Genomic DNA, 24,895 nt, shown 5'->3' with positions numbered 1-24,895 from the left:
GGAGTTCTTGTTGATTCTGAGATTTCTAGAATAATTGTGTGGGAATAGAACCAGGACCTACTTATCTACTATGGTTTTTTTTTTTTTTTTTTTTTTTTTTTTTTTTTTTTTTTTTTGGAAAGCCAGCCATTCATAGAGTAACATTAGGTGAACTGAATTCCAGAGATTCTATAACACATCTGTCTTTCAAAAAGTTTATTAAAATTTGATGTACAGAGAAGTCATGACAGGTTATATTGTCTCAAATGTCTTTTCTGTGGATGCTGGGAAACCGTGACAAAAAGCCTTTTTATTTAAAAATTTAAAGCCATTAAGGGAACATTAGAAGATCCTTGAAATTTTTCCTTTATTCATAAGGTTATGTTTAATTACTCTTGCATGATATTTTGAGGGTAAGTTCAGGCTTTTCTATTTCAACTGAGTCACTAAAAGGGGAATAATATTAACTACATAAATATACTCTAAACCTGTTTCAGTGAATGTTGGAGTGAATGATGCATTTATGTAAATCTGATTTGTCAAGATGTATTTACTTGCCCATATATAAATCATGCTGGATCTTTGGGTTGTTGCAGTGTTAAAGCCCTGAGTTTTACATTTTATGTTTGTCACTTTTTGGTGAAATTAGGTTATTGCTTTAAGGAATAGGGCAGTGGAAGAACCAATACATCAAGACTGGGGAAGATAAACCAGGGTGATAAAATGAGTACAGATTTACCACTAATACCTATTATAGAACTATTTGCAATAATGGTGGAAGAAATAATATTTTGACCTTGGTTGGAGCTATTATAATTAATAGTTCTAATAATATTAAATTTGATTTGAGGGTTTAAAAAAGTAGTACTTCCAGCATTATCTAGAAATCAGTTTTGTTTTGTTTTTGTTTGTTTTTTTGGCATAGTTGACTTTAAGACTTCAATTTGGAATTTTTGCCTCTGGTATTGGTGAGTAGGGTTACTCGTAGGGTTGAGGATTTGTGTTTCAGTGGCCTCCTTCAGTAAACTTTATCATAATTACATGAGGAATTTTTGTAGCCCATTTGAGATGTAAGAGGAACTGTGTAAAACATCATATGACATTGCCCTAATTTTAAAATATTTTCTCTTTTATCACTCAATTCCTTTTCCTGAGTTTCTTTAGTAGGCAACTCTGGGTTATTAGAATAGCTTTCTTATTCCCATTCTGCCCTTCTTTTGCATGAACTTTCAGCCCTAATATTTGCTCCTTCCCTTTCTTCCTCTTCCTCTTCATCTCTTTGCCTTTTACCTCCCCCCTCTCTTTTTGTGTCTGTGTCTCCGTGTCCGTCTCATTTTCTCTGTCTTTTCTCCCCATTTTTCTATTGTTCTGTCCCTTTTCCCCTTTCCAAACATTTGAAAATGTCTTAATACTCACTGCAAGATATATAATCAAAACTATGATTAATTTTTGTTAGCATTAGCCTAGATTTTCTTTTTTGCATCAGGTGCTTTTTGAAAAGATCAATTTATGTGGTTTTTGGAATAAATTATTTTGAGTCGGGAGTGTCTTAAGCCATCTTGTCTTTTTGTTTTGCATATAGGTGTAATAATTTTGCATATTTAGAAGTCCTGACCTCATCTACAAATATATTGTGGCCACAAATTTTCTTCCTCAGGATGGCTTAAAACATTTTGTTGCGCAGAAAAATATAGAACAAACCATTGTCCATATCCTTGGATGAGATTTGTTTCTTTTCATCCCTTATCTGACTTTAAATTGAACCCTGAATGCCAAGTTGTGTTCTCTCTAGGATAAATGCCAGAGATACTTACTGACCTCCACTAGCTACATTTTTTTAAAAGTTGAATTTAAAAAAAAAAATTCTTGTTCTCACTTGGCAAGGCTACAAGGCAAACCTAACAATCTGTATCCAAGAACAACCATAATTTCAGCTGATATAAATGAACTCGTGACTTGGACCCTTAATTATCTTATTATGCAAATACAATTATAATGGTTCCAGTTAGAAAGGAGAAAATGGCCTTTCTAATTTCCCTCCTCAACAGATCATTCCAGAGCTATCCTTCAAAGGCCTCTTCTTGGGAGAGACATTCTAAATAAATGAGGGTTGTATATCTTAATATCGTAATCCAGTGATTGGTATATAAAATAGGTTTTTGTCTTTCAGCTTGACTTACTTGTTTAGTGGAATTTTGAGATCATCAAAAGAGAACTTTTGCAAGATATGATCCTTCTGTTTCCTGTGTTCTATTGCCATAACTGTTGGACCATGATGAAATTGCAAGGGTTTATAGTTTGTTTTAAGAGGGTCATTGAGAACAAAGATAATAGATGTTATCTAAAGAAACAAGTACACCTGTCTTGGTAGTCAGGGAAATTTTTAGCAAGTTTGGGTAACCTCAGTACATTAATAATACTAGCTAGTGTTTATGTAACATTTTCAGATTTGCGAAGCTCTTTACAAAAAACCATCTTATTTAACTTTCACAGTAATCATGGAAAGGGTAGCTACTATTATTACTCCCATTTTACTGATGAGGTAGATAGAGGTTATGTCTATGGGTCCATATCCAGGGTCAGATAGCAAGTAAGAGTAAGAGGCCAAATTTTAATTCAAATCCTTTTGATTCCAAATGGAGTATTCTATCTATATGTGCCATCCAGCTGGCTCTAGACTTTAAGCTTAATATTCTATTTTGATTAAAAGCAAAATACAATCTCCGCCCCCCCCAAAAAACCAACAAACCCAGACTACTCATTAGACAGCCAGTTGTCATAAAAATTAATCTTGCATCTTGTGTAAAAATTTTAAAAAGTCTAATTCTTAAAACTTTCTTATGGTAAATTTTTAAATAGATAAGATAACATTAAAGTAGTATGGAACAGTTTTTCATTCATGTTACAATCCATTCTCTAACTCTATTGATAAGAGAATATGAATTTCAGGACATTACTATTCAGGACATTAGGTAAGACAAATTTTTATATTGACATAGGTAATTTAGAATGTCAAGATGATGATAAATTTTAGTAGTCTTCATTCACGTTACACTGAATTTAAAACATTCGTTTTTGCATAATTTATCCTCTTTATCAACACTAGGAAATTTTTCTTTATGAAAGCATTTCTTTAAATAGCAGTGCCCTGGTGCAGCTTTTAAAAAAGAACATCATTTATTTATTTATTAAAATATTTTTTAAAAATTAATTTTATAATTATAACATTTTTTGACAGTACATATGTATAGGTAATTTTTTTTACACCATTATCCCTTGTACTCCTTCTGTTCCGAATTTTTCCCCTCCTTCCCTCCACCCCCTCCCTTAGATGGCAGGCATTCCCATACATATTAAATAGAACATCATTTATTTTGGAATTTGTGTTTGAGATATTTGAAAATACTAGAACTGGAAAGGACTTTAAATCATCTAAATCAGGACAGTTATTTTATAGATAAGGAAATGAGACTCGGAGGTAAAGATCTTTCCTCCCTGTTACAAAAGTGAAACTTAAGGAATCAAGTTTAAAAATGTGTGGCCAATTAATGTATAAAGCATTCTTGAAATAATCATATAAATCATTGGAAAAGTAGAAAATTGTTTTTCAAATATGGAAAGTCAAATATGCTACACTTTAAACTCTGCCTGTTTCAGTGTCTTCATCTGTAAAATGGGAATGATATTGTTATTGTGAAGTTAACATGAGATAATAAATATATAGCTCTCTAAACTTTAAAGCACTATATAAATGTTAGCCATTATTAATTGCAATAATCGTTATTATTATTTAGTTCTCAATAGTTTGAATGATTAGTCTGTTTTATCTATCTGGAGAGATAATAGAATATATTTTCTTTTGAAGGGCTCCAAAAAATAACTTTATTTTTTTATATACCTCCAATAAAACTCAAGATCCATATTCATTATGAGTCTATAAGAAAGGGAACATGAAGCAGTTTTCAGATTCTCTGAGCTTAGCTGTTTGTACTGTAAATGTGCGATTCTTTCCCAGTGACGGAACAAATGGACATACTATAGGAACTGAAGTATATCAATTTTGATATTACTTTTGTAGAAACTGAACCAGAAAACTAAAAGTAGTTGCAACTAAATGGAAGGATACCTCACAAGTTTTCCTTGGAGAAGGATAAAGAAAGGGTTTAGCTATTTTAAAAATTAAATTGTATTTAACTGGAAAACTCCCCTCACCCTGTCTCCCCTGCTACTATTTAAAAAAAAAAAAAAGAAAGAAAGAGAAAAGAAAAACACTTATAAAAATAAATATTGTCAAGCAAAACAAATTCAAGTATTGGCCTTGTCCAGAAACTATACATCTCATTTTGCATACCTAGTCCATTATCTTTCTGTCAGGAAGTGGAGAGCATGCATCATTATTGGTATTCTGGAACCATGATTGGTAATTATATTCATTAGAGTTCTTACCAGCTTTCAGAGTTGTTCATTTTTCCTCTGTTGTTATTACATAAATTTAAACAAAGTAATTTGTAGAGTTGGTTTTATCAGGCATGCAAAGGCAACAAGAAACTTAGTTTCTCTGGACATTTGGTGACAGGAAGTGTTTGTTATAAATATTTTCAAAAAGACTACTTCATAAATTATTGAACATTTTGTAATCCCATCTGTTACAAAGAACTAAAAGGTAGGATAAATGAATAAGGGTGGTAAAAAAAATGTCAGAAAAAATGGCTCAGGTATAAGGAATGAGGACAGGCAAAGACTTCTAGATTTTATATCATGAACACTTCTTAGAGAAAAGAATCTTATGTTACATATAACTGAGCACTAAATTTTCACAGAAAATAAAATTGAATATATTTTTAACATGTGAGAAACTAATCATTCAGCAAGTTTTAATTGTGAGCTTACTATGTTCCAGGTACTATGCAAACCATGGGGCAATAACAGCAAAAACACAATCCCTTACCTCAACAAGTTCACATTAGAGTGAGAGAGAATGCGTAAATGAATAGATACTTATCATATCTATCTCTGTCTCTGTCTTTATTTCTATCTATCTATCCACTAGATTAAGGGTTCTCTTAAAAGAGAGGGATCTAACAGTGAAAAGGACCAAGAAAAAACTGCTGCAGAAAGTGGTATTTGAATTGAGTCTTGAAACGACCTGTAATTAATGTAGAATTATTCCTTAATGAGCTGTGGATATACAATCATATCACTGAGCAAAGACAGAAATGAATACAAAACTGAAAGCATAATAATTATGAGCAGGATTGCTTCATAAAACAGAAGGAAAAGGGGAAAAGCTTGTTAAAAACCCTGCCCTCAACAGTCATCTAAAGAAATTTAAGGAGAAAGTTTTTTTAAAAAAAGGGATTATAAATAAATGAAAGATGAAAGATATCTAAAAAGAATTTTAAAATAACCCTTTTCTTTTTCACCTCAATCTCAGAATTAGAAATGTCATTAAAGAGAACAAAGATGGGGAAAGCAGTTAGATTAGACTAAGACTATACTGTAGAGATCTTTCACAGAGGAGTTAGAATTTTGGGGACATTGAAAGATAAATTCTAAAAATATCAGAAGGAAGGAAAGACACCAAAATTGTGCAAAAGAATCCTAACTATTATTATTGCCCTAAAAAAAATGAGACCGAGAGAACACCAATAATTATCAATCCATCTAATTTTTGCACAACATTTTTTGCGAGAATATAATTTTATGTGCACATACTTATAAGAGTCAAAAACCCAGAAAATTACAAATCTTTATGGACCTTTTCTGATCATTAATATTAAGGTATAAGGATATGTTTCATGACTATTTTTATGACTTCACTGGTATTAGGAAACTCAGAAATGAGGAAATGCTTCAAAAATACAACCCCTGAACCTTCTCTTTTTCATTGAGAGGTTAAATGGAACTTAATCTTGCTTGCTCACTATCAAGTATGTCATAAAAGAGAAGGCAAAGATTTTTGCCACTGTTGTGGAAGATGTCCAGCACAAGTGAAAAAAGCATTGCTTATAGACCTGAGATCCAATAGATATTTCTGTTTACAGATGGTGTTCTATTTTTATCAAACCCTGGATTCTTGCTAAGCCTCATAGATAAGATCCATAATCACCCAAAGGAATTTGGTTCAGCTCCGGATACAGGAAAAACTTAATGGATGAAAGGTATCTATTGTCCAGGCTATGCTATATAGTTGGGTAGACAGCTTATGTATTTATGACCTATATTTCTTGAACTGATAGCAAATAGACACTAAATTGGACTCATAGATGGAAAGGAGAACAGAACAGGTTGGATTGCCTTTGGGAAGCTATATTGTCATTAAGACCAAGTCTTCTTGAAACAAAAGTCTACTTTTTAATGTTATTGATGTTATTGAGTGGCTGCAAGTGTTAAAATATTGCAACTTACTCTGAAAAATTAAAATTTGAGTTTCACTTGGAGGCATGTGGTGGGTCTAAGTAGATAGAAACATTAAAGTTAAGAATTAAAGAAGTGGAATAAAGGGATTCAAAAATATATAAGCAAAAATGAGAGAGAGAGAGAGAGAGAGAGAGAGAGAGAGAGAGAGAGAGAGAGAGAGAGAGACAGACAGACAGACAGACAGACAGAGAGAGAGAGAGACAGAGAGAGAGAGAGATTAGTTGAGCATGTGGCAAGAGTGAAGGTTAATTTGCAAATAGCCTTTGTGCTATGCTGTTATCTCCAAGATGTCAAGAGAAAAAGAGAAATAGAAAGACTTCAGTGCAAGGGATGGATCTTTTCTGACCAACTTAGGTGGAGATATTAGTAAGAGTCACAGGGTGGACAGGCATGGATAAGTTTCAGTCTGCATCAGTGGAATGAATAGCTATACCAATGAGTTCACAGATGCATTTCAATACCATGACTAAAGCAGTTGATGTTTTTCCCAAGCTTGAGATGAGATTCACCAGTCTTTAAAATAACATACAACTCTCCCTTTCTCCCCCAAAAGAAAAGTTTCTTGGTACCATTTAACTTCAATTCAGAAATTAAGAAATGGTTAAGAGAATCAAATTACTCAGGTCATGAAGGATTATTTGCTTGCCAATTTCTCTATGCTTCTACAATGTGGTCACTTTTAGTTAAGAGTTGAAAGGAAATGAAATAGTATTATTTTAATTCTCCTGTTCAGATTGCTGTTCCCATAGGGAATTTGTTTCAGGGCTAGACCCTTGATTTTATTTGAAATAAGGAACCCTCAAATGAGTAAGGAAACATTTAAAAACAGATCAGTATCTTCTATATTTTTCACACATATATATGTATATAAAATTACAATATTAGAGAGTTGCATTGAGAGGCCCATGATTGCAGCTAATATTTATCAGAAATAGAACTTGAGTGACTCAAGAAATGTATAGTGACCAAATAGTCTTTATTTTTATTTTTTCAAACCTGAAAACATAGAATTATAACTTTGGAACTCTATAGTTAGAAATGAAAAGAAAAAAAATCTCTAAATCCGAGTTATAATTTTCTTGTATTTACAATTCCTAACTGTCCTTTATTTTGCAAATTGTATTTTTAAATGACTTTTTGCTCATTGTGTTGTATGCTCAGTATCTGTTGTATTCATGGTACAGTTGAAATGTTTGTTGCAACCTGTTCCATGTCTGCCCCCTGCTGACATCTCAGGGTATGAGCATTTTTATTTTTTGAATCTGTACAAGAATCTTTGCCCCTAACTTTTTTTCCCTCTGTTGATTGGGGATAGGTCATGTTTTATATTTTTAAATGCTATGCTTAAATTTAATTTGACCTTTACTATTTTCCTTGTCTAGACAGTTTTAAAATATCTTAGATTTTTGTAGTATCTGCTAACTAAAACAGCTAAATTTGATAAAGATTGTTATTTGTCACCTGGACTACTTTACTGGGTTTTATTTTATTTTTTATGCCTCAAATAATCCTGTATACTACTGCCAAATTAATTTCCCTAAAGAACAATCTTGGTTATTTTTTTTCGGTTTTTTCAAAAACCTTTCATGGCTCCCCACTGCCTGTTGATAAAATCCAAACTCTTTTCATGGCATTTAAAACTCTCCATGATTTTGCCTCAACCTTTAACACTATTCACCTATAAGTATTAGCTAAATTAGATTATTTATCATATCACAAATTATCATTTTTAGACAATCATTTCTTTATTTTAAGCATTCATATTTTAAAATTGAGTTTTAAATTTTCCCCTCCAGCCCCTTTCTTAATTATGGAGAAGGCAATCAATTTGATATCAGTTATGCATGTGAAATCATGCAAAACATGTTCATGCCACAAGTTAATCTATGCGTCCTACCTGTTGTATAGTTGCATATGCCATTAATTTCTTCTCCTGAAATTCCTTTCTCTTTCCAATATGCACTGTTAAAATTCTAGAAGTCCTTTAGCATCCAACTCAGATAATCCTTTTTTTAAATTTCCTCTGACTTAAATTTTTTTGGGGGATTTATTTTTATTTAAAATTCTGTCTATTCTTTTGACTCCAATGTACCTTTTACCATGAAGATGTTCCCAGTCACCTTGAATAAAAGGATATCTTCTTATAATTTACAATATTTTTTAACCTCTTTAATATAAAACAACACATCTGGTATTAGTGTAGGTGTCTTGCATTACTTATTGGATTGCAAACTTTGTGAGGGTATTTAGTTTGATATCTCCCACAACAATTAGCACTATAATTATCTGCATCAAGAAAAATTGCCCCCTTTTTGTAACTTAAGAAACAATTGTCAATGTTTATTGAACAAAAAATTCATCTCACTGTAGTGAGCCTGGGGATAAACCTTTCCCAATTTAGTTAGACTGATCTTCTGACAATAGGCATTCAGTTCATTATAAGAATAATTCTTGAAGATTCTCCAAATCATTACAGTGCATATTCCAGTGGCATAGAGTTTGAGAATCTGAGATCATTTCCAGAAGTCACACAGGCAAGACTACAATAAATGTTTAGTAAATGTCAAAACCAGTATTCAAATGCACATGACTAAAACTCCCTTACAAATAGAATTTTTTTCAATACCATAGTCTTTATTGTACAAATTTGTGCATACCACAAATTTGAAAAGCAGTGGACATTATACAAGAAATACACATTTAAGCAGCAATAATTAGCTATTGACATCTATATATATCCAATATGTATAAGCATATTTATGCAATTCTCTTACTGCACTAGAAACTCGTGGCTTCTTAAACTTTTTCCATTATTCACTTTTGCACAAGAAATTTTTACACAACACCATGTATGTAAGCATATAAAATAGGTATACAAATAAAACATTTACTGATAATAAATCATAATTTTGTAACCCTCATGTTCAATTATGTGACCACATATAGGGTTGCAATCCACAGTTTTAAGAGGTTTTACTTTAGCTTGCTTGAAGTACTTGATTCCTATGAATGTTGGAATGAGGCTGGGGAAGTACCAGGTTTACTTATCGTTCTCTTCAGGAGTTTAAACAGATAAAAAAATTTTTTTAAATGTCCAAATCCCATAATGTGTTTTTTGTAGAAACTTTTGAAGATCGTACGCAATGTTTCCATAAATTATACTATGAAATATCAATGAGCCTACTATTTGATGAGTCTAGGTTTTTCAACTAGTCGTGTAGTTTTATGAAGAAGAGTAATTTGTGGAGCAGAAAAGCTTTTTTTCCCCATTGGATAACTGGGTGACTAAAAAGCAAGATTAGGAATAGGATCAGGAATTGCCTTAACTGTACTTTTACATTCTGTGCCATCTCCATGCTGACAGCTATGGTAATAGATACTATGATACCACTGAGGTAAAATCTAAATCTAAATATCTAAATATTTATATTTTAAATCTAAAATATAGAAATACCAGAGTCTGCAAAGGACATGATTCAAAGTTTGCTTTGGAGTACTTAGCATGGTACCTGATGCTTAGAAACTCTTGATAAATACTAATTGACTGACTCTCTTTAGAAGGCTAAATAGTGCTTCCATGGGTAGTGGTAGAAATAAGATGATGATGATTTTGATGATGTTATTGTTCAGTCATTTCAATCATATCTGCCACCATTTGGAGTTTTCTTGGCAAAGATATTAGGTGGTTTGTCATTCTCTTCTCCAGCTCATTTTACAGCTGAGAAAAGTGAGACAAATAAGGTGAAAAGGGTTTGCCCAGAATCACACAACTAGTGTCAGAGGCCAGATTTGAACTCAAGAGATGACTCTCCTGACTCCAGACCCAGTACTCTATCCACCTTGCTGCCCTAGCAAAATGATACACATTTTAAAATTGTTGAAATATAATAGCTTTCTTTTTTTTTTTTTTTTTTTTTGCCTCCAGTCCAACAAACAAATCAGCATGTACTTTTTTTCTGCCATGTAGGTATGAAAAAATTGAATATCCATTTGATTCAATTTTTAGTTGCTTCATGGCTATTTATAGATACCACAGCTGCTTTATTTATAGTGTGTTTTCCTGGATAAATACTATTAGGTGAACCATGTGGCAAAAATCCACCAGAAACATTTGAAGGCCATGGCCTAAACACAGGCCCATTTGAGAATCTGGAGCCGATTTCAGTGCTCATTTTTAGCTGGGAACTGCTATGTGAAAAGATTCCCATCAAGGATAATAAGTTGCCAGCTTAGATTTGTGTTGGCTAACTGTAGATGTTGGTCAAGGGACTGCTGTTCAAGGAGAAATTTTTTTCCTGTGTGGTTTCACAAGTTTGTACAATTTGGCAGGTCAACTTTGGCACCTGCAGAGCTAAAAGTCAGCTAAACAAAGAAGAGTTACAATGCTGGCAGCTTTGTAGCAGCAGATAGTTATATTTAAGAAGCTGATCCTCAGTCTTTTGGGGCACATGACTAAAACTCCCTTACAAATAGAATTTTTTTTTCAATACCATAGTCTTTATTGTACAAATTTGTACATACTACAAATTTGAAAATCAGTGGACATTATACAAGAAATACACATTTAAGCAGCAATAATTAGCTATTGACATATATATATTTTAGCATATTTATGCAATTCTCTTACTGCACCAGAGAAATCGGATAAAAAAAGAAAGTAAATAAGAAACAAATAGAATTAAAACTTTGTTAGATATTTCTGCAACTGACTTTTTCTTTCAACTCCATGAAGTTATTAAACTTTTAGAAAGGTTTCTGAAGAACCAGGAAGCTGCTCTGTACTTGGAATTTTAGTCACAATTGGGGGAGGGGATGGCACTACCCAGATGGTATTTAGAGTAGATTACTGACTAGTAATCCTTTTCTATCCTAGAAGATTAAGGTTATTCTCGTAGAGTTGTGGTCAGCTGACACTTTTTTTTTTTTTTTTTTTTTTTTTTTACATAAATGGAAATGCCTTGCTCACTGGCAAAACTATACTGACTTTTTAGAAATATGTGTCCATACCTTATGCTGGAGTTTCCTTCTCTTTGTTTACTGAACAATATTCATTTAAACCCTGCCCAGGTTATTCTTTGTTGACAGAAATTAACTGCTGCTCCTGGGATTGCTCTGGACCAGTCACTTATTAAACAGGTGTTGTATTTGCTAGTCATGTGGATCTTAATAGTTTGAAAAGGAAAAGGAAATAGAATACTTTGTTAGGAGAAAGCAGGATGATGAAACATTGGTAGCTTTTATTCCTGAAGCTGTATGATCTAGAGAGACTAATGTGCCTCAGGCTAAATGGAAGAAGGATGCTATCATGAGACTACCTGCTGTCCATATTCCTGGAATGGATCGTGGAGAGATGGACTTATATGAGGACTATAAATCACCCTTTGATTTTGATTCGGGAATGAACAAAAACTATCTCTACTTGTCTCCTAGTGTAAACACATCTCCACCTGGATCACCTACACTACAGAGTTTCGGTAACTATCTTACCTATTTCTGTACAAAATGAGGTTTATAATAAAATTTCTACTTTGAGTAAGGTTATGGTGGGGTCTCATGTCATGTAGGGACATGATGTTGCCATGAATCGAGACAAAAGTCATTCATCGCTAGCTTTCTGAAAGAAGCACGTTTAATTATGGTAGTGTGGATTTTGTAGTTGGCTTTTTTAGCCTAGAGCTTCTTCACTGTAGTATGATGATTTCATGGAGCTGATAATTAAAAAGTAAAGAGAAAGTCCTAAAAGCTTTTGTCTGAGAGCAGAATGCTGTCACGCTAGGCTCAGCCTCTGGGTTCTTGGCAGAGCTGAAGTTCAAAATAATGGCTATATTTAGATTTGAGGACAGAGAACCAAAAGTGGCACAGACGAATCTCAAAGCAAGGAATAACAAAAATGTAACAATCTCTTGTCTTTTGATGCCAGTTACTGTGTATGTGCCAGTGTATATATATATATATATATAAAATCCATGTAAATTATCTATGAAGACTCCGAGAGCACTAGAAGCACAGATGTCTGGCTAGGTAAACTCTGTAAGTTGTGTCAAATTATTTTTCAAAGAATAAAATCTGAGTTTGAATTAATATTCTTACTAATATGGAGATGTATAGGTGATATAATATATTAATATAAGTATGAAAATAAATGTAACTCTAGACAGACAGCGAAGGAAAAAGTAAAGGACCTAGGTGAAAATATTTGATACTTGCATGCTTGCTGTTGACTTGCAAATACTGCTTTTGTATTTTTCCTAAAGTATAAGCAGGTATCGCCTAGCTTTATATAGTTGGAGTCTTAACACTGGTATGTGTTGTGACTATTAGGTATGTAGATACCGAAGAGAAATTTGACTAAATGACTGCTTTATTTCCTAGCTCTGTCATTGGCTGTCTCTTTTTCTGGCCTCCTTCATTGATAATGGGGATCATTTTGGATCTAAGGAATTAGATAAGAGACCTAGAGTTGGACAATATTATGGAAATCACCCTGGCCAGTCACCTAATTTTATGAGTAAGGAAGAGAGGCTCATAAATCATAAAGGTTAAGCGGCAAAGTCTTGCCAGCAGTAAATAGCAAAGCTGAGATTTGAACCTGCATGAGCTGACTTTAAATCTGGTGTTCTTTCCATTGTATCATGCTGCATTTAATCAAATGTTGCTAAATTTTTTTTTAAGCATTTGAATTTAGCAGCATGCTTACATTTGAGTCCAGAATTTAAAATGAGGTAGTTACATCATTACTTTTCTTATTGTTTATAATTTAAAAGGAAAGTCTATGTAACTTAACTTGGAACAGAGAATCTGTAGTGAAAAGTGGCTTTCATGGTAGGAATTGTCATTATGCTTCAACTATGGTTAGTTTCCCTTTGTGTCATTCATAGGCTTTAGTGGCTTGTGTGTTTTGCGTTGTGTACTGTAGATAAGAGTGGCCTATCCTAGAAAGTTAACAATCTCTCAACATTATGGCATCTAGGACAAAGGCAAGACTGGGCAAAATCTAATTGGAAGGTCTATTTTGCTGGGAAGGTTAGTTCTTAGCTGTTGAGATGATAAGTGGAAAGACCATAAAACAGAAGGGCTTAAGGGAAAGAGAGCCATTAAGTGGAAATGTACTATATATAATTTTTTTTAAAGCAACAAAGAAGAATGCAGAAGGCAGAATGAGGAGAACAAAAAAGTTAGAGGAGCAGAGAAGACAAATTCTTGTAGTCAGTCATGGGATAGATATCTTGATGGTATAGCAGTTGGTCAGTCAGTACAACAAGTATTTATTAAGTGCCTCTGTTCTTAGATAGTATGCTTAGTGTTTGACATACCAAAAAAACCCAAAGAAAGGCAGTTCCTGCCCTCTTGGAGCTTGTATGTATAAACTATATCCAGACAAAATAGGAAATAAATATTCAATCATCAATTAGTAGTCACTAAACATTTTTTAAAGCACCTACTGTGTTTCGTGCATAAGCTGAGTGCTGGAGACTCAAAAAGGCATAAAATCCAGTACTTGCCTTCAAGGAACTTATAGTCTAATAAAGGAGAGGACATGCATAGATATATTTCCTGGACTATAACAGAGGAGGAAGGTGCTTGTTTTTCTGTCACAGAAGTTCTAAATGGAGGTTTTTCGGTGGGAATGGAGAGGACCAGGTCTTTGCATTGATTAAAAAGAAACAAAATTGAATTAAAATGTGAAAGAATGAGTGATGGTCTAAATAAAGAGAGAGAAGAATTTGAATAGTGTTGCAAATTGCAAACTCTTAATTTCACAGGGCTTGTTTATCCCGTAAGATTTCATCTAGAGCAAAGGAGTCAACTAGCTATTACTGTAAGTCTGATATTGTTGACAATTAAATTTTTTTTTTCCAATTTACAAAAATCTATTTTATTTCTCCCCCACCTAGCCATCTTCACTAAAAAAAAGAAAGACAAAAATCTTTGTAACAAAATATTCATAATCGGAGAAAACAAATTTTCCAACTTTGGCCATCTCTAAAATTCATATATCTCAGTCTGCACAGTCATCACCTCTCCATCAAGAGATGGATAACATGCATCCTTGTTAATCATCTGGAATTGTGGTTAGACATTGTATTGATCAGAGTTATAATGGTTTTCAAGGTTGCTTGTCTGTAGTATTATTGTTATATTGATATATTGTTTTCTTGGTTCTCCTCACTTTACTCTGCAAAACCTCATGCAAGTGTTCCCAGGTTTTTTTGAAATTGCCCATTAGAGCACAGTGGTATTTTTTATATCCATATAATAATTATTTGTTAAGCCGTTCCTCAGTTAATGGGTACTCCATTTCTTTGCTACCACAATATTTTTGTACATTTGTCAAGGCCTAGTAGTGGAATTTAGGAATATAGTTCCAATTTGCTTTCCATAATGGATCATTCATAATTTTTCAACTACAATAGCTTTAATGTGTCTATCTGCAGTCCCGACAACATTTTTCATTTTTCATTTTTCTCAAATTTGCCAGATTAATGGGAGGAAGATAGAACCTTAGTATTAATTTATCTAATTGTTAGAGATCTATATAGCATTTATAGATATGGATGTTTGTGGCTTGGATTTTCCCCTTAGAAAATCACATTTATATCATTTTATCAATTGGGGAATAACGCATCCTTAAAAATTTGAATTCTTTCTATAGCTTGAAAATGACTCTTACATAGAAGCTTACTGCAGAGATTTCCCCCTGTGTGGGACAGGTGCTAGACATCTTCAGGTACAAAGAGAAAGTATTTATTTAGTCCCTGCAGGCCCAAGCACACATGAGAAGCATTTCAGCTCCCAACATGTGACCAACCTGACAAGCCAGAAACAGTAAAGCTGGTTAAATAGCAAAAATCCCAAGCCTTTTCATTGGAGAGACTAAAAGGAAGTAACCATCACTGACCAATGGTCACCAATGTTGTCTGCTTCCTATTGCTGACTTAGGGTCTGACCATTAGAGACCTCTAGGCCTAGAAATCATGTGACTTCTTGCAACTTGGACCCCAAAGCCTGATCTTCCAGCTCTGCTGACATCTGGAAATAGGGATCACATGACTTAGGTCTTGTCTCATAGACTTTTTGAGGAAACTTCACTCGGTCCCATTCACCCCCCAGTTACCTGTTTCTCTTATAATACTGGCTGAATTAGTTTTGTTTGTGCAATAACTTTTAAATGTTTTATAACTAAAATTGTCCATTTTTCTCTTCTGTGATCTTCTCCCATATTTGGTCATGATTTGTTCCTTTATCCATAGATCTGAAAGTTTATAACATCTTTCTAGTTTTGTGTGACCATGAGCAAGTCACTTTACTATTTTTTCCCTTTTGCTATTTTTGCAAGAACCTTGGCAGGTAGGTGCTCTTATTATCTCCATTTTATAGATGATAAACTGAGGTTAAAAGAGGTGACTTTCAACCTCAATTTGAGCATCTGTAAAATGAGATATCAATAGCACTAACATGACAACCTTGTAAATATAGCAAAAGAAAAATATATACAAAACCAGTTACAGAAAAATTATCATATAAATGTGAGCTATTATTAGAATGCTTGTTATCTAGGTTGGAAGCCAGTCAGTTGCCTTTCTGTCACTGCTGTACTCCAACCTTAAGGATCTTTTGTAGGGGAAAGGAAGTTAGGAAAAATTGAGTAAATAAACATTTTATAGCACCTACTATGTGTCAGGTTGCTGAGTGCTTTACAAAAAAAAATCTCATTTTATTCTCACAAAGACCCTACTTAATAGGGGCTATTATCCCCATTTAACAGTTGAAGAAACAGAGAGAAACTGAGAAGAACTGAGAGAGTGGAAAAGTGGATAACTACTGGAATAGGATAGGAAACCCCCAAGGAGGTTTTGCTTCCCTTCCTCTTCCCCCTTGTCTTTCTCTTTCTCTTCCTTCTCTTCTTCTTTCTACTCCTCCAGTGTATTGTCTTTAAGCAATGGATGGCAGATTTTTAAATAGCTACACTCATTGTGAGTTTCAAACCAGCTTTCTAATTAAAAAAAAAAAAAGTTTTTATTGCTATCTTATTTCTCACATCTTTATAGTCCTCCCCAAGTATCCCTTTCCCTCCTCTTCCCAGATATCATTACATGGAACAAGTAGTATTTTTTTAAGAGGAAAAAAAATCAGCACACAACTGATCAATACATAGAAAAATGTTGAAAACAGGTACAGTGCGAAACAGTACAGTACACACATCTTTCAACAAAAGCCCTTTTTTGGAGGGGGGGGCAATGGTAATATTTAATGTAATATTTTAAATATAAAATTAATACAGTATACAACAAATTAAATATACTTAATGGACAAAAATATTTAGGGAGATTATGTAGAAATGTCACTTTCTTTTACTCATTCTATCTTTTGCTGTTGTGGTTTCAGAGGAAACTAGTTTTTCAGAAATCACTCAGTATCTATATTTGATGTACTTGAGTTCCTTCTGACTCATCCCGGCCCTTTTCCCTTTCAGTGTTGTTAACCTTTTGCTTTTCATTAGCCACTTTCCTTCCATTCTTTTAACATGTTTCATATGGCTTTTACGTGAGAAAAAACAAAATAAAGCTGAATGTGAATTTAGTTGCTTTTCTTTGCTTCCCTTTTTTCTTGGCATTGTGTTTCACCCTTAATAAGAGCTTAATTATTACTTATTAACTTGAAAGGTAGATGACTATTTTCTTTCTACTTTTAAAGGTTAAAATTAAGTAGGTGACCATTGTCTATTATTCACTGTTGGACTATTTCATTTTGATTTTTTCCTGAAAAGTTCTAGATGACTTTTTTTGTGTGTGTGTGTACCTAATGAAAGTGGACTTTTTAGTATTTATCTTCAAGTTTCTTTGCTGTACTTCATACTCTTTTAATCACTTACTCTTTCTTAAGTAAGTTTTTGTACCTTGCTTTTGATTTCCTGATTTTCCTCCTCCCCTAATCTTTCTTTTTTACTAATGATTTACAAATTTAGAACTCTGGCCCTGATCTCTCAGAACCATGTGGCACCTTTGATGTCAAAAAATTCTGACTCTGCTACTTGTTACTAGTGTGGCCTTCAAACTAGTTATAAAATGAGGGGTTTGGGCAAGATTACCTCCGAGGCCTCTTCCAGCTGTAGATCTAGAATTGTGTAAATTCCAAGGCTCCCTGCCACTCCAAATTTATAATCCAATAATCCCTTTCTTTTAGTGTGCTATCCTTAAGTGCCTCTAGGATATTTCTGAATGAATGACCTAATATCAATCTCTTCCCAATTTCTGCTCTACCATCGTTATAATAAAACTGGTACAATTTTCTTATCTTGAAGTCCTCTACTTTAACATGCTTGCTCCCTTTCTTTTCCTTTGTCTTGTCTATATTATTCCCACACTATTCTCAGTTGCCTTTTTTGCATCTTCAGTCTTTCCTTTTCTACTTGCTATTTTGCCTCTATCTATAAACATGCTCCAGGTGTCTTTTCCAAATATGTTCCCTCTAAAAACAACAATAATCTTCCAACATTTTCACATTCTCTAGCTGTTTCCTCTTCTTCCTTTATCACTAATTTTTCTGACAAATTACTGATAGCTGCTCTCTCTTCTTATCATTCACTTTTACTCCTTGAGCACTTGTAAATTGCATTTGTCCTTCATCACTGCTGAAGTTGCTCTCTCATGAGTGACCAAATTGCCATTTATTTTAACGGGTCCTTGGCATTGAACACTATTTTTCTCCTGTTTGTAAATATCTTTTCAGTGCTCTTGTGACATGTTAACATTCTGGTTCTCATCCTATCTCCTATCTTTTGGCTAATCTTCTTTTCCTCACCTCTTAAATGTTTCTCAAGGTTCTCCCTCCATTTTCTATATTTTCTTCCTGGGACTTCAGTTTTGGGAGACCTCACAAATCTCTGACAGTATCCTTTCTCTCCTAAGCTTCCTTTGAATAAATTATCCTCTCAGTCTTCCCCAAGAAACACCCCTTACATCCTATCCTCCTTTGTAACAATAACTTGGCGTACAACCTGTGCTGCGTTATTATGGATTTATTTTTTGCTCTGCAATCTGCCCCCTCTTTCACAAAGCCTTTCAAGAAGCACTCAGCTAAATGCTACCTTAATAAAAATAACTCATATTTATAGAGAGCTTTAAGGTTTGCAAATTGCTTTTTTAGGAATCTCATCACACCTATGAAGTAGGTAGTGCTAGTATCATTATTTTTATTTTATAGATGAAGGAGCTCAATTCAAATACCATTCATTATGTGTCTATTCTGCACCAGGCACTGTCATAGACAGTCAGAAAACATTTATTAAGTGCCTACTCTCTGCCAAGCATTGTGCTGAGTGCTGGGAATACAGACACAAAAAAGGAAGATAGTCCCTGACCTCAAAGAGTTTGCCTTTTAATGGAGGAAGACTACTTGCAAAAGGAAGCTGAAAAGTTGGGGGGGAGGGAAATCAAAAGATACCCAGTACGGGGGTATGGCGAATGTCTAGAAGAATGCAACCAAAGGGCCCCTGACCTGGGCCGGCCCCCACCTTAAGTAGATGTTATGAGAGACACTCTGTCTTCCAGTCAAAGGCAGGGGTCCCTGAGACTGAAGATATTGATGACTTATGAGTTCCAAGGTTGAAGTGATCTTCCCTCATGAAGAGAATTCCTAGGAGATGTTGGGGAAGTTCAAAGGAGTTCAACCAGGTGAGAAAATAGTACTGGACATACAATGACAAAAATATGTCTGTCCTAAAAGTACAAGAAGAAAATAGAATATAATGTGTACATAGGTTAGCATAAAACATAAGTAATTTTTAAAGGAGGCACAAGAAGCACTAATATTTGGAAGAATCAGAAAAGGGAAAAGGTTAAACTGAGTCTGGAAAGAGTATACTTCAAGACACAGGTGAAGAGGGATGGCATTCAAGACTTGGGAGAAAAACCTGCTAAAGGATGAAGGGAGGAGATGGGTGCCATGTATTAAAGACAGCCAGTTTGCCTGGAGTGTAAAGTGAAATAAATTTAGAAAAATAAGTGAAATCAGATTATGAGAGAATGTAATATATCCTAGAGGGAGTAGGAAGCAACAGAAACTTCTTGAGTTTTGAGTTGAAATTGAAAAAACAAATTTTAGGCATAAGAAAGCGCTCACACTTCAAAGTGAAGTGATTTCTGCAGTTATGTACAAGATTCGGTCGGGTTTTCTGGCTCCATTCCGGAGTTCTTTCCCTTGCTTCTTGCCTGGCTCCTCTATTATGAAAGTTGAAATTAAGTCCGTGACATGTTCAATCTATCTCACTCCACAGTGCATGAGCCCCCACGTGTCTCTTTTCCCCAAGAGGAATAAATTACCTCATATACTATTAAAACAAAGGATCTTTACTTAAAATAGAATATAGTGCAAATTATCTAGGAGTCAAATCAATCATCAAGCATACTCATCAGCATTTCTCAAAGCTACACAAACATCTTGGGGGAATGTTGGCCTTGGTTCCTTACTAACCACTGAAAGATTATTTTATTCGATATAATAAAGGGGAAGGAAAATACCTGAAATTATTCATGACAGGATGCTGTTAGCAGTCCCAGAAGTATTATTCAATGTTCTTTTTGTGTGTGTGTTTCTGTTTTTGTTTTTGTTCCCAGTACAACCACCAGGGAAACGGGACTCCAGAGCTAGGTCTCAGCTAGGATTTCTGCAAATTTCTCTTCTTCATCCATTTTAAGATTCTTTTTCCTTCCTTCCTATCTGTCTTAATTTCTGTAGCTGAGATCTGCACTGACTTCCAGGAAGTATAGTTTCCAGAGAACAAAGAGCGGACACCCCGTTACATTTATAATTTGCCTATACTGATTATGAATCTTTCTCTTTGTTATTTTTCCTCTGACTTTATACCCTTAGGGTCAAATGGAGTGTTGTTTCACTGGCTTTAGAAGGCAAGGTGCCTCTCTTCCTGGTCTTGTTAAGCTAAGGTCTTCAACAGGTCTCACTTTGAGGATGCACTCATTCAGTGATTAAGATTAGATAGCAATCCAGGCAAAGAATTTCTGCTTTTTCCTAGTCCAAAAAAAATCTAAATAAGTAGATCTGTGAGAGGAAGACCCTCAGGGCTTCTGGCCAAAAGATTGCAATTTAATATGAAATCTGAGTCAGTTCAACCCAAACAATGACCAAATGGATCTTGGTGGCCACTCAATGAGAATCAGAATGGTTTGGGTTTAAGGCATGATCCTTAATAAAGAAATCAAGCTCTAGCTAGATTTAGGGCTAGTCAGTCAAGATTAGCTCTAGTCCAGTGAGGCAGACTTGTGTGTGTGTGTGTGTGTGTGTGTGTGTGTGTAGGACTAGTAATAGTCTGGAAAATGGATTTCCCCCATTAAGAGGGAATCCTTTCAGCAAAACAAGGGAAGGTAAACAGCCTCAGTTGCTATTGGAATATATCCCTTCTAATAGATACTTTTGCATTCTTCACTCCAGAAGCTTTTTCTTTTTCAAAGTTTTGTTCTTCCGTGCTTTTGTCAAATGAGATAATCATGCAAAAGTGCTTTGCAGACTTTAAAGTACTCCGTGAAGGTTTGTTGCTCATTTTATTCTCAAGCTTTTCTGACCACAGAAGCCTGGTGGGAGGGAGTGGGGGGAAATTGAATCTATAGTGTACCTGAGATGATGTGAGGGCCCACCCCCCTGCTTCGTTATTCACCTTGAGTCACTAGTGCTTTGGAATAGTTAGTACTTATGAAGAATATTGAATTTCTACAACATTGCTAAAAATGCTAGGAGTCAGGATATCTGGGTTTTTAAGTCCTTTTGCTAACTATGAGCCTTATTTGCCTTCTCTGTAAGGTGAAAGTATTGGACAAAATGATCTCTAAGGATGTCTGAAATTTGGCCTGTTGTAATTTAGCCTCAGTTTCACGAAAATTAAGCTAATTTTCCTTTGGGACCCTGAGCAAATTGCTTCCCCACTCTGGTACCTCATTTCCCTCCTATAAATTGAAAGATTCAGATTATATTATGTTGGGGATAATCCAAATGTATATACAGTATAAATAATAAACACAATACAAAGAAGTTTTGGGTGGAAGGATGCTAGAAGTTGTGGGAGATCAGAAAAAGCTTGAGATTATGATTTGAAAAAAGGTGAAAAACTCAGTGAGTAGAAGGGGCATGAGGGGTGGTCAGTACAAGGCATGGAAATAAGAGACAGAACATGGTATGTAAGAAACATAGATAAGGCCAGTTTGGCCGAATTATAGTGTGGGAAAGAGAATAATGAATAATGAGGATGGAAAGATAGGTTGGTACCAAGATGAGTTGACCACTCACTTCCTTTGGGAATGAACAGACTCCGTGACCAAAGAATATGATTGACATCTTTACCCGTTTGGTATCCTGGAGTCTTAGTTTCCCTCTCAGCAATGAGGGCACTTTTCATGCTGCTTGCCCAGTATGTCGTTTGTGTGGCTTGCTTTAGGTACAGAAATGTCTTTATGTCTCTTGGTGTCTCACAGACACTGAGCTTCTGTCAGCTTCTTTTGCCTGTATTCCTTATCTGATGACATTCTTGTACAACTATTCTTTCAGATTTTTATTTGAATGTCCTCTTTTCCTACTTCTGCCTCCCCTGGCTATATTTATGGCTATATTTATGGTGATTTGCTGCCACCTCATGGTTAACATGGAAAAGACAGAGCCTTCTTTACCAAGTTTTATGTTCTAGACTTTGAACGTATAATCATGGGTTTATTCTTTGTGTGATCAAACTGCTGACAGTTCTGCCTTTGTGTTCTTTGTAGCATCTTTTAAGTCCTCTATTTATCTTGGTAACTAAAGATAATTCATATCATCAGAAACTTAACACTTTCTCCTTTAGCAAACAAAAACCAAACTCTTATTAATGTAAAAACTCTCCAGTTATACTCAACAGTGCTCATCTGCTTTCTGGAGTAGCCTCCTGGGCAGTTTTGTAAGCCCAGAAAAGATGTGGATGTAAAAATTAGAACCAATGGAGAAACAGATAAAGGAATTTAATTGCTCAAAAGAAGACATTAGATTATATTTGTATGTAAGGGTTGATCACATACAGAGCAAACAGGAAGTAAATAAGCATTGTTGGGAATTAAGAGAGACTGGCAATAAGTGGGCATTAACAAAGGTATTCACAAAAGGAGTAAATGCTTTGTGGGCATTCACAGTTGTAGAATGGGATGGACCTTCAATGTTATCTGTCCCCCCTTCAAATGATGAGATTGTGAGGCCCATGGAAGCTAAATAACTTGTTCAAAGCTGAAATCTGAATCCAACTTCTCTGCCTCTAAATCTGTGGGTCTTCCTCCCTTTTGTATCATAGTTAATTTTTTAAGTATAGAAAAACATATTGCTTATTCAAATTCTACAGTCTTCAAAGCCCAGCTGCATATCATCTTCTTAAGAAATCTTTTTAAAAATTTTCTGCCTCCCATATTTTGCTATACCATTTGCTGTTTTGAGTTCTGTATTTTGGCAATGAAAAAATATATATAGTTATATGAAAATTGTCAATATTGTTATTAGTATATGCTGTTTGATTTTGGTAATCATTTAAGTCAATTGAAAGTTTTCAGAGGGCTGACCATTTTATAAAAATGCTATGTCTATCCTTCCCTTACCTGAGCATCAGGAAAATTTTATTGTGGGGACAAGGGCTTATTTGCCAATATTCTGGTACTAAATGGGGAGCTTTATTTTAGTTCTTTTGCTTGGAGTACAGGAGTCCACTATCATAATTTTTATTTCTAAGTAGCTCAGTTTTAAAGATTTGTTGGTTTTTTTTTTTTTTTAACATTTTTTTAAACCCTATTAAGGTGTACTGAAAACGAATCAAATACCTGAAGAAGGGGATGATGCTGTTGCTACGATCAGTGCTACAGAGACCTTATCAGAGGAAGAACAGGAAGAACTAAGAAAGGAACTTGCAAAGGTAAATAATCATTTCTTTTGGCAGTGCTCATTTGCCCAGCTATCAGGAATACATCTGCCTTTTGTGATCCAAAAGCAACTGTAAAACAAAGTAAATGAATAGTTTTTCTCATGAACTGAAATTTGGCCTAACTAGAAGAGCTGAACTATAACCTGAAGAGAGAAGACCAGGTATAAGGTAGAACAAAGTCTGTACTTGTTAGAAGAAGAAACTGTGAAACAAACTTTAACTCCTTTTGTTCTTTTAAATTTTTAGTTCTTATTGTCTTGAGAAGATGAAGTGACATGAGGTAAAACATAGTTAAATAAAACATGAGGGAGGAAAATATTTTAAGGGTCTAGCAAAGATTTAAAAAAAGTTTCCTGCACATGCTGGTGCTTTACCTACCTACTAATTTACTCATCAAATGCTTATTGAGTACATTCAAGGCAAACCTGATGGCTCCAGAGTTAAATAAGATATTGTCTCTGTCCTCACAGACTTTGTAGTCTTGGTGAGATAATGCATAAACTATCACAACCACTGTACTAGTGACTGTAGACAAAGTAGATTGTGAAAATGTCATACAAGAGATGCAAGAGAGAGACACAGAGACAGACACAGAGAAAGGGTGAAAGGGAGGGGAAGGTGAAGGAAGGAGAGGATGAAAGAAGGAAGAGGGGAGAGAGAATATCAGAAAAAAGAAGGGATAGATTCAGAATAATCAAGCAATAACACAAGGAGAAACATACACAAAACACTGAGAAAGAAATGCAGATAAACTCAGACAGACGTGAGCACTGACAAACATACAGAGACAGATATGCACAGAGGGAGGAGATAGACATGCTGAAAGATAGAGATATGGACAAAGTCAGACCTACAGAGACTGAAAGACAGACATGCTTTAAAAAGACACATGTGCACCCAGAGACACATAAAGAGGTATATACACATACATGTAGGGAGAGGGACATGTGAACACACAAAGATCAGTTCCTGCTGGGCATAATCAGGGAAAACTTAATGGAGGAGATAACACTTTACTGGACTTTTGAGGATGGGTTGGAATTTGACAAGTGGAATTTGAGAGAAATTTAGAAAAGATGGGTGCGAGGATATTCTAGGCAGGGGGAAGAATGTTGGCAAATGCATGGTGGTAGGAAAGTTCATGCATGCCCCGTTTATATGACTTTACAAATGTAATGCTTTAGAGATATTATTGTTTTTTTAGACAACTGCCTTGTGATTTTTTAATATCTTTTAGTAGGTATTTTCTTAAGGCATGTCTTTCTTTTGGAGGCACTATCATTTGAATCTGACAAAATAATTAGTTAACTTTCCCATTTAAAAATCCACAGTAGATATGATAAAGCGTATGAAATCTGTGGGAGGCCAGTAAGAGAACCATCAGAAACAGGACAAACGAGAGAACAGATTGATATAACTAGGTCACTGACTGTTCTCTTCAAATTGTCAAATTAATATTGCTATTTTCAGTCAGGGAAAGATTCATTGGTGATAAGGCATAACAGGAGAATTAAAGTTTTAAAATATTAAGAATTTAATATAAATAATGTTATCTTT

General features: G+C 34.6%; 1 protein-coding gene across 7 annotated transcripts in view; it reads left to right on the top strand.

Annotated features, from left to right (window-relative positions):
• Positions 1-24,895, top strand: part of TPD52 (tumor protein D52) — a 121,771-nt gene that overhangs the window by 72,648 nt on the left and 24,228 nt on the right. For 3 of the 7 annotated variants that reach the window (XM_074278953.1, XM_074278952.1, XM_074278951.1), the window contains exon 2: positions 23,214-23,329. In XM_074278953.1, coding sequence (XP_074135054.1) covers positions 23,214-23,329 — 116 coding nt within the window. Of the gene's footprint in view, positions 1-11,595; positions 11,874-23,213; positions 23,330-24,895 lie in introns of those variants that run through there. The other 4 variants (XM_074278954.1, XM_074278955.1, XM_074278949.1 and 1 more) reach the window with 4 other exon arrangements.

This window comes from Sminthopsis crassicaudata, chromosome 1, assembly GCF_048593235.1.
Source record: "Sminthopsis crassicaudata isolate SCR6 chromosome 1, ASM4859323v1, whole genome shotgun sequence".
Lineage (NCBI taxonomy): Eukaryota > Metazoa > Chordata > Mammalia > Dasyuromorphia > Dasyuridae > Sminthopsis > Sminthopsis crassicaudata.
Note: the sequence above shows the minus strand (reverse complement) of the source record. Positions and strands in the feature narration are given on the sequence as shown.